We start from the raw sequence: 15481 nt of genomic DNA, 5'->3' as shown, positions 1-15481 counted from the left end.
GGCTGTCGAATCTGTGGGTGTCATCACAGTTCTGGTTTAGGTTTCCTTGGGGCCTTGTGATCTCACTGAGCTGTGAGATCTTCCCATGAAGTACAGTTTGATTCATTTTTAGAAGATCTGCTCTGTTAAGAAGACCTTCCTGGCTGATGAATGTAATTATTCTGATACATTACGACTTCTGCAAAGAAGCCACCCCTCTGAGCGCAGATGGAAGTTGGAGAATTCATAGGAAACTCTCAGTTGGTGGAGGCCCGGGAAGCCCCATTTAAGAGTGATTTCATGGGGTTCCTACGGAAACACACAGAAGTCAGTCCCTGATTGCCCTCCCCAGCCAGGGAAGGGACTGGGTGTGGGGAGCTGACGGCGAGTGTCCATTCTGTATCCACCTTTATTTTCCCTCCCGACTCTGAGGACCACTCAGTGTCTTTGAGAAGGATCAGTTGTAACTAGAGTGCGTCTGTCTGGAAAAGGGCTGGTTAAGTGTCCTAAATTGAGGCAGCTTCCCTGCCATTTCCAAGTCCTTTTCGATGTGGGTGGGGGAAGAGCACCACTTTTTTGTTGGTGTTTTCTCTTTGATCCTGGTTCAGTCGGGCTGCTGAAATTTCTCCCCTGATCTTTTGTTCTCTGTGAAAACCAGGACGTGTATATATGCTGTAAAAGCCCCCGAGATGTCAAAGCGTCTCTGTTGTGTTGAAATGACACACTTAGAAAAATGTCAGGAAATGGAGTTGTCACAGCTGCAGCCTCCATTCCCCACAGGCCTTTTCATCCTTGCTGAACTCCCAGCAGGTGACCCCCCTGCTCCGTGAGCTCCCTGCACCCCATCTTTGCAGGGGATGCATTGTTATCCCACCATCCCACCCCACCCCGGCACCCCTCGTGGCGTGAGAAGCCGAGAAATCTTTGTGTTTTCAGATTTGTACTTCCGTTGTGGTAACCCTGCTCAGTAAGCCAGGCTGCTTTCAAAGTTGTATTTTCCTAACAATGTCAACACGGAGCACAAACCTGCCTAAAACCTTTTTTTGGGGAAAGAACCTAGGTATAAAAAAAAATTTAAAAAAGAAAGAAACGCACACAAAGGAAAAGATTAAAAACAAAGAAATCAAAGATGGAACCCTTGTGCTTGGCCTGGGGTTTCGATGGCAGCTCCTTAGGTGAGGCTTTCAAAGGGCCAGCCTTCAGTTTTCAAATCTTTTTCTTCCTTCTTATGTTTTTGTAATTCCAGTCAGGTTGGGGGGGGTTTCTTTCTTTCCACTTTGCACCATCTTTGGGTGGAGAGATGGAAGGACAATGGGCTTTGGTGGTATTCATGCACCAAACAGATGCTGAAAGCAGGCATTTATTAAGTGCTTACTGCATGCCAGTGGTTGGTCTACGTGCTCATCTCATTTTATCTTCATCATCTCTCTTTGGGGTAGATCAGGCCCCATTTCACACATGGAAACTGAGGCACGGAGCAATTAAGTAGCATGCCCAGGATCACGCAGCTCGTCAGTGGCCGAGCCGGGATCTGAAACTGGCAGACTGGCTCCAGGGTTCTAAGCCCTTTATTGTGCTGCTCTTCGAATCTACTTAAATACCCACTATGTGCAGGAGCTGAGTTAGCCCTACTGTGGGCAGGTGGTCCAGGAAAAAGATAGTTACAGGGTTGTGTGACTCGAGTGGGACAGAGAGGAGCCTGGAGTGGATGTGCAACACCCAGGAGGGCTTCCTGGAGGAGGTGGCCAGTAAACTGAGGCTTGAAGGTGGGTAGGAATGAGTGTGAAGGGCAAGACCAGGTAGAACCAGGCTGTCTTGACTCCAGGCATGAGGTGCCTTCACCTCTAACAGATGCTGGCCCAACCAGGACCGAGTCACTCCCTCACAAAGTGGGTAGGAGATGAGATGAGTGAACAGCATGGAAGGTGTCTGGCATATAGTACGTGCTCAGGAAACGTCAGTGGTCCTCTCCCTTGTTCCCACTGACAGGCAGGAATATGGGTGGGACATTTACTGTTACCTGAGTGGGACATTTACTGTTAGCCAGGGCATACGGGTTGTCCCTGGCTGGCAAACAGAATTTGAATTATTTGCTCATATGTATAAACTGGGAGATTCCACACTAAATCCCAGATTTCCAACTTTATTTGAAAACTCCTAGGATCCGGTGACTGTGGCCTGCCTGTCCCACTCTGCTACCCTGGGCTGAGTGCGGAGTGGCCATCCCCAAAGGGGCACGTATCCAATCCAACGCTCTTCCTCGGCTCTCTGTTCTCACCAGGACTCCGTCCTCCCTCTCTGTCTCTGACCCTCCTGGCGTCCCCCAACCCCATGTCTACTGTGTGGCCCTCAGCCGCAGAGTGGCGCCACTGGAAGGTGAACTCTGGCCCAGTGGGACTGCGTTGAGTCGGCTCCCTCGCGGTTGGCTGTTGGGTTGAGGGTGGACAAAGCATTCATTCCGAAACAATGGCAGACACTTAGAATGAATCCCCGCCCCATGACATCGAGCCCCGGTCCCTTTGAACGCCCACATCCATTGTGCACACCAGACCTCCTTCCTGATCTTCGTGACTCAGGACAGCTGGGATTTTGCATCTTTGAAGTGTTTCCCTTTCTGGCAAATGGACCAGTACTTTAAAAACCAAAGCATTCCTGGGATTAATAGAAAGCCACGAAACAGGCAGAGTGGGGTCCTTGGGGAAAAGCTGTGGTTCCAGAGGAGCCTCTCCTTCCAGTCATCGACTGACCCTCAGACGATGATATCCAGATTTAGACTGAATGCTCCTCAGCCAAGTGCCCCTGAGAAAACCCAGGCCGTGAAACAAAGCAGAGTCATCTGTGGTTCAGCATCGATGTGGCCACCACGTTGGGCTTCCAGAACCCCGGCTCTGATCCGTCACCCATATGCTTTGCATAGAGTCCCAAAGTCCCTTTTCTGAATTCTTGGCATCTTTGAAGGCTACATTCAATTGCTGCCTCCTCCAGGAAGCCTTCCATGGTTCTCCCTGGGATGAGAGATCTCACCCTCCTCTTCATCACTCATTCCTCAGTTTGCACCCATCTCGGAAACTCCCCTTCGCAGAGCTGTTACTCTGAACCAGAAGCTGAGTGCTCTCATCTCAACTTATTCCTCAGAACCCCCTTGGAGGAGGGTATTGCTGCCACCCCATGTTACAGATGGGGACACTGAGGCTTAGGAAGGATGCAGGGACTTGCTCTAAGCCACACACCAGCATGTGGCAAAGTGAGATTTGAACCCCGGCTCTGTAACCACAGATCCGGGCTCATGACCATTGGCGGCTGGCTCTGTGCCCTGCCTGCCACTGTCCCCACCTCCTGGCTCGGGGTCCTCCTTTCCTTCAAGACTTTATGCATAACAAGCCCCTTTGGAAGTCCTGTTGAACCAGAGCCTGGGTGGGTCTGAAAGAGCATTTATCATTTATTAAGGTCATGAAATCCCGGGCGCTGCTTACTGTTATCTGTGATGTTCAAGGACGTGTGGAAATTGCTCTGTTTTCATGTGACCCAATTTCTATGCTCTGAAAATGCCATTCCCTTTCTCCTTTCCGCAATCTCTTTGTTTTTGAGATAAGGCAGTAGGGTCGCCTGGGAGCATTTCTTTATCATCTCCCAGCTCCGCCCCTCCCACCAGTCGCTCTGGCTCACGCCCCGTGTTCAGGTGAGTGGGTGACCTGTCTGGACCTCTGGGGCTTTTGGAGAGGATTTATGGGCTCACTCTAGTGATTCACCTGCCTGGCTCACCTGCACCCTGAAGCCCAACTGTATGACCCTCCATGTTCTTCCTCGGCTGCAAACATGCATCACAGATGACCTTGACCTGAAGGGACATCCCTGGCCCCTCTGTCCTTCTGTGACGTCGGTCCAGGAAGGGGGACCCAGGAGGCCAGGGTCTTCTACAGATACCCACTTCACCAGGTCACGTAACACCTCTGTGTAAGTGAGGACTGTGAAAAAAATACCCTTTCCCTCCTTCCCTTTTCTGCCTTTGGAAGCTGTTAGCTGGTTAAATCTTCTTTGTAACTTGTTCATTAGTAAAATTAATTACTGGAATTTGGTCTCTGGCTTGGGAGACCCATGGGGATCTTTGGAATATTTTTAGGGAAGTGGGGCAGAAGGAGTCTCGACTATTTGCGTGTTCGTCTCTTACTCATGAAGGTATTTAACATTTGTCTGCTTCTTGTACAGTTAAGCTAAGAATCTGGGGGCTAACAAGATGGCTGTGCGTGGGGCCTGTTCTGTGGGGTGGGGTTCAGACCGAGTGCTGTTTTCCGGACCCGATTGTTATTTTTCTTTCTTTTTAATTGTGGTAAAATATACATAACATAAAAGTTACCATTTTAACCCATTTTAAGTATACGGTTCAGTAGCAGTAAGTACATTCACAGTGCTGTACAACCATCACGTGTCACTTTGGGTACCTAGAATTGGAGGTATTAAAAGTTTGAGGTGACTGTGGTATTGAAAGAGGAAATAGGGTTTCACTTCTAAGAAGAGTCATCAAAGAGGAGAAGGCCTGGGCACACCGGACTGGGCACTTGTCACTGGATCCCTGATGCAGAGGGCTGGTTCTGTGGCGTGTGGCTGGGGAATGTCACCCAGTGGTTCTCACCTGGAGCTGTAAAACATTGTAGGTGCCCAGGCTCACCCTGCACCCTCGAGTCCATCTCAGGGCTGAGCCTGGACTCTGTCGAGCAGCTGGGTCTGGAAGTGACAATCACGGCACGTAGCAGCACGGTGTTACGGTGAGGGTGTTAGTCCCCGGTGGTGCTGCCGGCGGGGGTGACTCCAGGTGTTTTCCTGGAGGGTCTCTGTAGTGCGGGGAGCGAGGGGTCCTCTCTGCCACCGAGGGACCCATGCTGTGCCTCCAGCTGCCTCCGGACCGTGTGACTGTTGGGTACTCTGTCCACCCCAACACATACATTGGTGCTCTCTACCCAGGAGGTCGGTGGTGTTTCCAACTCAAAGCCTCTGGATCTGGTTTGTTAGAATCTGTTGCATGTTCTAGTGCTTCTGACCCCGGGGGGTCACCTGTCATCAGACCATCAGGATTCTGTCCCCGTGAATAAGGCCGTCCACAATGGCACTGCTTCACACTTTGGACTTGCCTCTGTGTGTGTTGGGAGGGATTTTCACAGCCCTGGTCCACAGTGTGGCACTCAGCTCTCCAGGAAGGGGCCGGGAGGGGAGGGAGCCCCGTCTTTTCAGGCCTTGTCGCTGTGATCCAAGCTTTGTCCGTCTCAGCAGCCTTGGGCAGTTCTGGAAGCCTCCAGAAGCTTCTGTGTCTTGGTCACGTATTCCAAACAGCAGTGAACACAGACTGGCAGGGCCTAGCGTGGATGGGGAAGTTTGGGTGACGGGGAAGGATTGCAGAACGTGTTCTTGGTTCAGATCATTTTCTCCTCAGACTTTTTCTGGGCGACAAGCCATTTAGGAATGTTTGTTAAATGCTTCAAAAACAGGAGTTGATGTCTCTTTGTTTCCACTGCCAACATGTGAGGCCATGGTACTCCATTTATACTAACCATTTTTTCCTTTTTCTTTCTGCTCAACAGTGAGTGACCTGCAGGAAGAAGGCAAAAATGCCATCAACTCGCCGATGTCCCCTGCCTTGGTGAACCTTCATCCTGAAGACACCCTGCTAGGTACCGTGGGTTCCACCAACTCCTTCTCATGAGATAGTCGAGCTTCTGTGGTGTGCAATTGGTCTTGGGAGGCTAAAGAGGAGCGTGATAGTTACGGCTTTTTAATCAGACATCACACTGGGTGGCATTTGAGAGTCTGACCTCTTAGCTCAAGGTCACGTTTAGAAAAGTGTCCAGGAAAAGGCAAGGGGATTTCTTCCTCTCTGATTTGCACTGTAAGTTTTATTATAGTTTAGATCTGATGAGGCCAATAGATCAGGAGAGAAGTTCTATGAAAGACAGTTTGTGACACTCACAGTGCCTGGGGTGGGAGAAACGCCATGCCAGGCAGGGCCTCACGGGGAAGCACCAGGGCCGGGCGGGAGGCAGAGGAGTGAGGGGAAGTCCGGGCAGAAGCCTTTCTCATGGTTTTCATGGGAAAAAACGGGTGAGGCAGGGTAAGCAGGCTTAGGATGGGCTGATTTGAATGACTACAGTGGCTCTGGGGTGTAGGAGCCCCCGAGTTGTCTGTATCTGGCTCTGGGGTGATTAGGGCCGGGGATGTCAGCTGGGACGGCGTGACCTCAGGAACAGAGGTGGCTGGAGTGTGGGCTCTGGTTGGTTTGCACAAGAAAGTTCCTCACAGGGCAGTTGTTAGCTGTGTTGGGAATTAGCCCTGGGAGGGACAGTCTCTGGTCCACGAGGCCCCAAGATGTCAAAGCAGCAGGAAATACTGGGAAGAAGAAACATGATGCATACACCCCATCTCTGTGTAAGCCAGAGCTGCCCCCAGGCCTGGGACCTGCCAGGCGGGAGCTGCCAAGTGTCAAAGGCCCTACACCCACCTCCCTGGGGCCACGTCAGAGTCTGGCACTAATGAGGTGACAGCCTGGACACATTTTCCTTAAAGCGTGTTTTGGGAACTGAGGAGTCTGGAAGGCAATCGTGCAGCATTCCGTTTATTTCCAAACCCTGGTTCAAAGGGAAGCCCCGGTTGATCCCTCTGTTGTGGTTTCCAGACAAGGCCAGGCCAGCAAGAGCTTGAGGAGAAGAAATGCAAATGCACGTCCAGCCCAGCCGACCTGAAGCCAAGTGCTGGCCAAGCGCCCTGCTGTTCCGCGGGGTCCGCTGCGGTTTCTGTCTCTCTTCTTGGAAGAGCGTGACTCCTCCTTATTACCGCTGGCTGAAGCTGCTGTCCAGGCGGAAGGTCCTGGGTGACTCTGTCCAAGAAGACATTAGGGACCAGCTTGCGGTCTGGAACTCAGCCTGACTGAGAGCAGGGCTTCGCTGCCTTGGAACCATGGGCAGCTGGCACTGGACAAGTCCTTATTGTGGGGGCCATCCTGTGCCTTGTGGGGTGTTGATCAGCATCCCTGGCCTGTCCCCTCGAGATGCCATAGCATCCCCCCACCAGCTGGGACAAGCAAAACTGTCTCCAGACATTGCTCTATGTCCTTTGGGGTGGGGTGGGGGACACCTCTCTACTGGTTGAGAACCCTGCTTTAGACCAACAGGACTAGAGAATAGATTCCTCTTATACGTGTGGTGGGCTATTGTTTTATCAATAATGTCTTGACTCTGCCTTTGCCTGGGCCCTAACCCTCCTCTAAATGGCTGCTCTTGGGCCTGGCTGTTGGCGTTCTCCAGTTTGCTTCGTAAGGTACCATGGCCTCGGAAGCTCATGTGACCTGGTCAGCATCTGGAGCTGAGCTCTGAAGGGTGAAGGGATGTGGAGTGGGGACGGGGTTCAGACAGGGGGCACGTGTGCCGGGGCCCTGTGGCTGGCAGTGGTGAGGCTTGCTGAGGAGTGAGGAGAGGCTGGGAGGGCTGGGGAATGAGGCTGCAGAGGGCCTCAGAGGCCGCACGGAGGATGCTGGCCTCGCTCCCAGGAGTCGTGGGAGGCCTTAGTGCACGACGTCCCCAGGGACCCTCAGTGCCCCCAGTGTGTTACCTGGAGCACCCCTCTTAAGCCTCAGGTAGGCACGACTCCAAAAATAGTTTTTCCCACTTTGTCAGGTTTTAACATTTGCTGCTGGGAAGCCACTGTCACGCAAAGCCGTTGTAGTCCCACCCACACCAACAGGGTCCCCAGCTGTGTGGGAGCCTGTGTGGGCCTGGCCACGGCCTCCTGCGCTTCCGAGGAGTCCCGGCTCTGCCTGCAGGCCCCACGCTGCCTCTCTTATTTCCTTTTCATTAGCCTGGTCAGGCTTGTTCGGCGTCGTGTCTGGCCTTGGTGGGCCTTTCCCTCTGTAGTCCCATGCTGGTTCTCAGCGTGTCACTCCTGTACGAGCTCGCTGGTCCCCCACTGTCCATAGATCAAGGCCAGGACACAGAGGGAAAAACAAACAGGTAAACAAATACACAGAAACAGAGTCCAGATGAACACATTTTGCTGCAAAACATCATCCTTTTGATTTGCTTTTTCTTTCTAGTAGTTTTGGTCTGCACTATTTTACGGGGTGGTGAGCTTTCTCAGTGAATGACTGATCTTCCCCATGTTTACTAATCGCGGCTGCGGGCAGCTTCCCCACGGATCCGGTTCAGGCCTGTGTGCATGGTCCCCTCTCCCAGAGTCTCTCCGAAAGGTGGGAGTCGGTGAGGGATGAGGGTGGCAGAATGACTGAGTGTGAACGTGGCCCCTTCAGGAAGAGGTGAAGGCATGAGAACGGCCCATCTGCCTTCTGGGAGGCAGTTCCCACAGTCGGCCACCGCCCTGGGCTGTGTGACTGGATGCGCGGCCAACGCAGGGCCGTTTGGCTCATCCTTCCTGAGGAAATGGCGAGGTTCTCTGCTCTCAGTTCATCTCCCCTACTCTGCGAGGGAAGTTGGCTGCCCCGGGCAAGCCTGCCGCCCCCACTAACGCTGACCCTGTCGCCTTTGTCCCCGGCAGAGGAGAACGAGGAGCGCACGATGATCGACCCCACCTCCAAGGATGACCCCAAGTTCAAGGAGCTGGTCAAGGTAAAGAGCGGGGTCTTAGTCGGCACGCTTCCGTTGGGGCAAAGCTTTTGGGGTTCAGGCACTTGTGAGCAAAAGGGACACATCCCGTGGGCTGCTGAAAGGGGCCTGAATGCTGTGTTAGGTGGAGGGACCTGGAGGGTGAGGAGGCTGAAGGGAGCCGTGGAAGGGGTCAAGGTCAGAGCATGGAGCACCACCCAGGTACCCGGCTCCACCGGGCCTTTGAAACTGCGGGTTTCTGCGCTGCCCTCAGCAGAAGGGGCAGCTGGCGTGAACTATCACAGAACCTTCAGATTGGGTTCAGACGCCTTCCAGAGCATGACGGAGGATTCAGAGGTGGCTCTGAACAGCATGTGATCCCTCTGGCCACTCCTGGGGAGGGAGTCGTCTGATGCCGGCGCCCCTGCTCTGGGCGAATGGTCCGTTTTTGTAGCGTCTGGAAGTGCGATACCAGCCAGACGAGAAGATGGCTGCATTGTTCCCAGAAATCGAGGAAGCAAGGATGGGACGGCTGGTGGCTCTGTGGCTGCTTTTAGTGAAAAGTGGCAGCTTTTTCTTCCCAGCGTGGTTTCTAAGCTCCAGCTTAGCCATGAGGCTTTATTTGTAGCGTTTGTCATGTCCAAGCACAGATGGTAGGTTTGATTGCTCTGATCTGAACCACAGTAGGGCTTCAGGAGGTAATCCTGACGAGCAGAGACCCTGGGCTCCGACAGCGGCCGCTCCTGGCTGGACCACTGCCAGCTCCAGAGAAGGCAGCCGTGGAAATTGTTTTGCGTCCGCAGCCCACGGCCAACTCAGGTGACCCAGGGGCTTTGTTTACGGCAGTGCATGTCACAGATATGTTCTACTGAAAGTTCTTTTTTTGAAAGTATCTCCACCTGCACCACCGCTGTTGGACCTGCGTTGGTGCACTGCTGTGTTTTCACAAATCTAATTCAGCATAAAGAAGACCTTTGCAAGGTGCCTTTTTTTAAAATAAACTGAAACTGTAAATGTCAGTTTCAGGGCCCACCCAAAAATGTCGATTCCTAGTTTGTTTCATGAAGATTTTTTTCCGCCTTGAATACCAGTTTATGATTCTGAACAGAAGAATGTCAGTGAGGAAAGTGACCCTGTCTTAAGCCACCAGAATGTCCTTCATGGGGGAGATTTAAGCAGCACAAAGGGGACGCACTGTATTTGTCAGGTTCACCAGAGAAACAGAGCCTGTAGGATATGGATCTCTCTGTCTGTCTGTCTGTCTGTCCATCTATGCATAGATTGAGGTTTATTATAAGGAATTGGCTGTCATGATTACGGAGGCTGAGATGTCCCATAGTCCGCTCTTTGTGAGCCGGAGCCCCAGGGGAGCAGGTGGTGCCAGAGAGCCGAGGACAAAAGATCGATGTTCCAGCTCATGCACTCCGGCCAGGAGAGGGCAAACCCATCCTCCCTCTGCCTTTTTGTTCTACTCAGGCTGTCAAGGCACGGCGTTCCCAAGATGGGCCATGGGTTTGCTAATTCTCTGGAAGGACTCCCAGAATTCACTGAACACTGTTACCTTCACAGTTACGGTTTATTACTATGAAAGGATGCAGGTAAAATCCCCCAAGGGGGCTTGCCCAGGGGGCAGGGTCTAGGAGGGCACCAAACGCAGTGCTTCCTGCTGCCTTCTCCCCTGGCGTGTGGACAGCGTCACTTACTGGCAATGATGGGACAATATTTGAGGATCATCAGCCGGGGAAGCTCCTAGCCTCGTGGTCCAGAGTTTTTATCGGGGTGCCATCTCATAGGCGTGGCTGCCTGTCCTTGATGCTGACCTGTCCCCAGCCTCCAGCTGTGACAGATAGAATGTGACCCAAAGCCCCCACCCTAAGCCACGTTGGTTCTCTCTGGCTTCCCCAAGGCTTCCACGTAAACCAAGACGCTTTTATCCAGCAGGACACTCTTGACACTTAGAGGTCACTGCCAAGGGACCCAGGACCAGCCAGACTGCTCTTGGGGCAAGGTTAGATTCTGCTCTGCGTGCCCGGCCTTTGTCCTTGCCTGGTCTACTCTTCTCCATCTCGGTGTTTCCTCCGAGCACGTTCTCCAGCCCCTCCCTCCGCCCACGCCACGCCCCCACCCCACCTCCTGGCCCTGGCTCGTTTTTCTTTCTGATCTTCCCGCTGCCCGCAGCCATTACACATTTACTCGTTGGTTTGGGGCTTCTTCCCGCCTCTACAATGTAATCCCCGTGCTGTCAGGGCTGTCAACGTTTTGCTCCAGCTGAATCCCCAGTGCCTGGAAGCCCGTCCGCACACTGGGCTGAGTCAGACATGCTGGATGCGTGGTGCCCGAGTGAGGGAGCTGGGTGAGCAGTGCCGAAGTGAGGTGGCACGTCAGAACCACCTGTGGGGCATGTGGCTTAAAGACAAGGCAGGTCTTTTTGACCCACCCTAGACCTACAGGACCCAAATCTTGGGGAAGGGGGCTCTGGGAGGAGGATGGGGCCAGGGCTGGGGGGACCGCTGCAGGTGGTCCCAGGAGCACCCTTGGGAGCCAGCCGGCCTTGTGGTTCAGACAGAACACCTCCCTCCACGTCACTGGCGTGATTCCCACTGCTTTTCAGAATAGCCTTCCTGGACGGTGGACTCTAATTACCCAAGCTTCAGCTCGATTAAATCTGAGTAGGCCTCAGCTAGGCTTCCCAGTGGTTCTTTGTAGGGATTTGGCTCAGAAACAGTTGTTTTTGGTGCCGAGCGTGGCCCATGTGCAGACCTGAGCAGGTCAAGGTGAGACCTGGCTGACATCCTGACCGCTGGCCACGTCCCAGTCTTGGGACCACAGGGCTATTTCTGAGAAAGCACAATCAGTCCCCGTGTTTTCTTTCTCTGTTCTCTGTCATCTGCACTTTTTGTTTTACCTCTTGCCTTGGGCACTGTCCTGTCTCCCTCTGTCGACTTGCCCCTGCTGACGCTGCTTCCTCAGGACTGTCACTGTGTAAAATACTGCCAGCTGCCCTCTGCTTCCTGTACAAATAACCCTGGCTCCCACATTCATTCAAAAGCTCTCTTTGAGCACCTATTGTGAATACGGTAGGTGAAGGGTGAAGGGTGCAGTAGGTTCCAGAGTCTGTTTTTCTGGATTCACATCCTGGCTCGGAACAGTAGTGCTTCCCTCCCAGTGTCGTTGTGAGGATAAGGTGAGATTGTACACACAAGTTACTGCGCTGGGTGAGCGCGGGCAGGTGTGTAGTACAGATTTAGAAGTGACACAGTAGCCCGAAAGACTTACCCTAAGTCTTCTGGGCTGCTGTTTCGTTCTGTGGTCGTTTTCTGTAGCATCCTCCAAAAGCATCCTGAATCACTTACAGGTGAACAGCTTGTGCTGCCCAGGCAGAGAGCGGTTTACAGATGAGATACTTTCTATGTTTAATGATCTTCGAAAGAGAGAATGGCAATTCTCGTGCTTTCTGGAATGAATAGCCAGAGAAAGGCTCCACGTTTGAGAGCACGTTGGTCTAAAGCAGGCTGACCGTGTCGTCACTGGGTTCCATGTTTCTCCCCACAAGCAGATTTCACATCTCATTTCCTAGTTTATCGGACAAGCCTCTTCCTAGTTGTTAAGTTCTGTTTCCTCCCTCCCTTTCTCTGTGTGAAGAAAGTCAGCTGCATAAAAACGTGCCTCTGGGGGAAGACGGTGCTATTAGGGCCGCAGGGAGATGCCCCGTAATGCGCTCCAGGCTCCACCCGGCTGGGACGGCCTCCTGCCTGTTGCAATAAGCCTGCATCCTCCATGGATTCAGCAGTGACGAGCCAGTTTGGAAGGGATTAAAACATAACTGTCATAACTCGGGAAGAGACAGGCTACAGATCCTGATTATCATTCAGATGGAACTAAAGGAGAAGTAATTTTTTATCCTGGTTAAAGCAAGCTCATAAAATGTATTTGCAAAGAACACGGTGCCAAGGGTTTTGTTAAGTGATGTCCTAGACATTTGTCTGCAGGATTCGGGGTTTGCAGATAAGGACGTCCCTAAAAACCATGACTGGTGCTATATTTAAAAAGGCTTGTTAAACAGGATGAAGATGGGGACCTCAGAAGTAGCGGATGGGGTCCAGGGGAAGACGGTACCTCCATGGGGACGGCAGTGAGACTGACAGTGGGTTGTGTTTACTTCCCAGAGCTGACCCCCTGGCCTGTGGCGTGGAGTTTGATTTGCATCCCTTTTTGTCTGTGGTTTTAATATTTGGGCTTTGACCAGGTCAGACATCGCGATGGAATTTTTGAAGTTTTCGTTTCTTCACAGGAGAAACATTGTCCGGTGTATTCCAACAGGATTTGGCCCTGTGCAAGGCAGCCTCTGGAACCAGATGTCTGCGTGCCCCAGAGACCTTTCTGGGTCTGGAGGCAGTTCTGCAGTTTGAGCCCCTTCTGTGGGTCTGTCCCAAGTTTAGCCACTGGGGTTATGGCATTAAGTAAAACAGTTGCTGGTGTTGACCTTGATCACTTGGCTGAGGTGTCTGTCAGGCTTCTCTGTGACCTGCTGCCTTATTTTCTTTATAACATTGATCACAGCCTGGAAGAGCATGTCCTTGTTTGACTTTTAATATCAGATTAGAATGTAAGAGCCTCAAGGACAGAGGCCCCGTCTGTCTTATTTATTCCCAGAGCCTGGCACATAGTAGGTGCTCAGTAAATTAGGTAATTAACTCAATAGCTGCTTATAGAGCTCCAGTGCCAGGCAGTGAGTGCTGGGTGCTGGGGACAGAGCCATAAACAAGACATAAACAAGATGGTCATCATTCCTGCCCTCAGAGAGCTTAAAGTCCGGTAGTGGAGATCATTACAAAGAGGTGTGCAGGTGTGAACGGGACCAGGAAAAAGGCACTTGGGTGCAATAAGAGCCATGGTGGGGGCATGTGGCCTTGGGTGGTGTGGGGCGGTCAGAGAATGATACAGAAGCTTGACACCAGAGGGATGAGTAAGAGCTGGACAGGCAGTGGGGAAGGGGGATGTGTTCAGGGTGGAAGGAATAGCATGTTCAAAGGCCCTGAGGCAGAGGTGAGCATGGAGTATTTGAAGAACACCAGCAAGGAGGCAGGGTGCTCGGTTGGGGCTGTGGCATTGATCCTGGGAGGAGTTTGAATGGGGTGGTGGGAGAGGAAGTGGTGAGAAGTGGAGCCAGTTAAGAAGTAGGCAGAAGTGGGGTGGGGGTGAAGTGCAGATTCCTAAAACTGGTGGGTGGTGTCCTGTTTCCTTCTCAGTGAAGGAGCAGGGTTGGGGGTGATGAGTCCAGTTAGAGGAGCTCATGGAACACCTGAGCCGGGTGGTACAGAGGTGGAGCTGTATGTGGAGGGGTTTCTGGGATAGGGACAGCGTTGGAAGCTATGGCAGGGTGTGCGCTGGCGTCGGAAGAGAATAGAACGAGAAGAGCTGTCATCTAGGGCAAGGTCTCAGAAACATGACCTTTAAAGTTCAGGAGGAGACAAAGAGGACCCCCAAGGAAACTGGAAGGGTGGTTAGAGAGGAGGGCAGAAGCTGGGAGGGGAGACAGCTTGGCCGAGAGCTGATGGTGCCCTGTCATGGCCAGTGCACTCCCCACGCTGCCTGACCCTCAGGGAGGGAGACACAGAAGGGCTGGAGCAGGGCAGCTGGTTCCATCCTGCCGACCCTTCTGGATGGCTTTGACGAAACCAGTATGTAATGCCGTGGGGCTGTCCACCTCTTTCTTCCTCCAAACCTCCCTTTAATTTATTTTTACTTTTATTCTTCATGGGATTATGTATCTGATTTAATATTTTTTAGTTAGTGGGGAAATAGAATATGCTTACCAGAAATTTGCTTCGTGGCCAGTTTTGCAGGTTGCATGTTTCCAAGAGTGGCAGGGAACACTCTATTCCGGATTCGTGCCCTTCTGTTCATCTCTGAGAGGGCAATAAACTTCCATTTCAAGAGGTTATTGGGACCATTTAGACAGTTTTATCAGTTTTGCTTGAAGAGGAAAATCGTGGACTACGTACATTTTTGATGACGTGTGTTCAGGTGACCATTTTAGTTTGTGGAGAAGAAATACCTTAAGCAGCATTGGCCACACACAGTTCTGTTCAGCGGGAGCCCTAGTTCTCTACAGATATTTTCCCAATTGAAACCGTCTTCTTTTGTAATATATCACCAGTGAATCGAATGGAAAAAGTTGCTGAGAAAAGCTGAAGGGGAAGGCTGGCCTAGAGAAGTGAACACGTGTCCACGCAAAAACTTGTACACCCACATTCATATAAGCATATAGCCCAAATGTGGTGACAACTGAAATGCCCATCAACTGATGGATGGGTCAGTCGAATGTGTATATTTATACAGTGGACTATTATTCAGCCACAAGAAGGAACAGAGTACTGACACATGCTACAACATGGATGAAGCTGGAAAGCATCATGCTGAGTGAAAGAAGCCAGACACAAGAGGTCACGTATTAGGATTCCATTCATATGAAATGTCCAGTATAGGCAGATCTGTAGACAGAGAAAGTAGTGTAGTGGTTGGAAGCAAGTGGGGGCAGTGGGGGTGGGGAGTGACTATTATTAGTAAGCACGGGGTTTCTCTTGGGGGCAATGAAAATGTTCTTGGTTGATTACGGTGATGGTAGCACAATTGTGTGTGTATTCTAAAAACCACTGACATCGCACACGTTACCTGCATGAATCATGTGGTGTGTGAATTCTATATCAGTAAAAATGTTAAAAAGAGTAGGCGCTCCGAGCTTGTCAGTAACGGGCCATAGGGGATCCTCTTTTCTCTACAGCTTTTAGGCTCAAGGTGACCCGGGACTGTTTTGGCGCAGGTTTTATGGAAGGGGGAGGGGACAGACATTTTCTGTCCCACCTGTACTGCCTTGGACGATCAGGGCAGTGCTACTAACATTTACTCACTTAATGCCCCCT

General features: G+C 51.9%; 1 protein-coding gene across 2 annotated transcripts in view; it reads left to right on the top strand.

Moving 5' to 3' along the window:
• Positions 1–15481, top strand: part of PARVB (parvin beta) — a 91822-nt gene that overhangs the window by 43288 nt on the left and 33053 nt on the right. For both annotated transcript variants that reach the window (XM_033117092.1, XM_033117093.1), the window contains exons 2-3: positions 5553–5642; positions 8512–8582. In XM_033117092.1, the coding sequence (XP_032972983.1) occupies positions 5553–5642; positions 8512–8582 (161 nt within the window). The remainder of the gene's footprint in view (positions 1–5552; positions 5643–8511; positions 8583–15481) is intronic.

The sequence above is a fragment of the Rhinolophus ferrumequinum genome, chromosome 10 (genome assembly GCF_004115265.2).
Source record: "Rhinolophus ferrumequinum isolate MPI-CBG mRhiFer1 chromosome 10, mRhiFer1_v1.p, whole genome shotgun sequence".
Lineage (NCBI taxonomy): Eukaryota > Metazoa > Chordata > Mammalia > Chiroptera > Rhinolophidae > Rhinolophus > Rhinolophus ferrumequinum.
The sequence above is the reverse complement of the archived record's forward strand: the minus strand, read 5'-3'. Positions and strand labels throughout refer to the sequence as shown.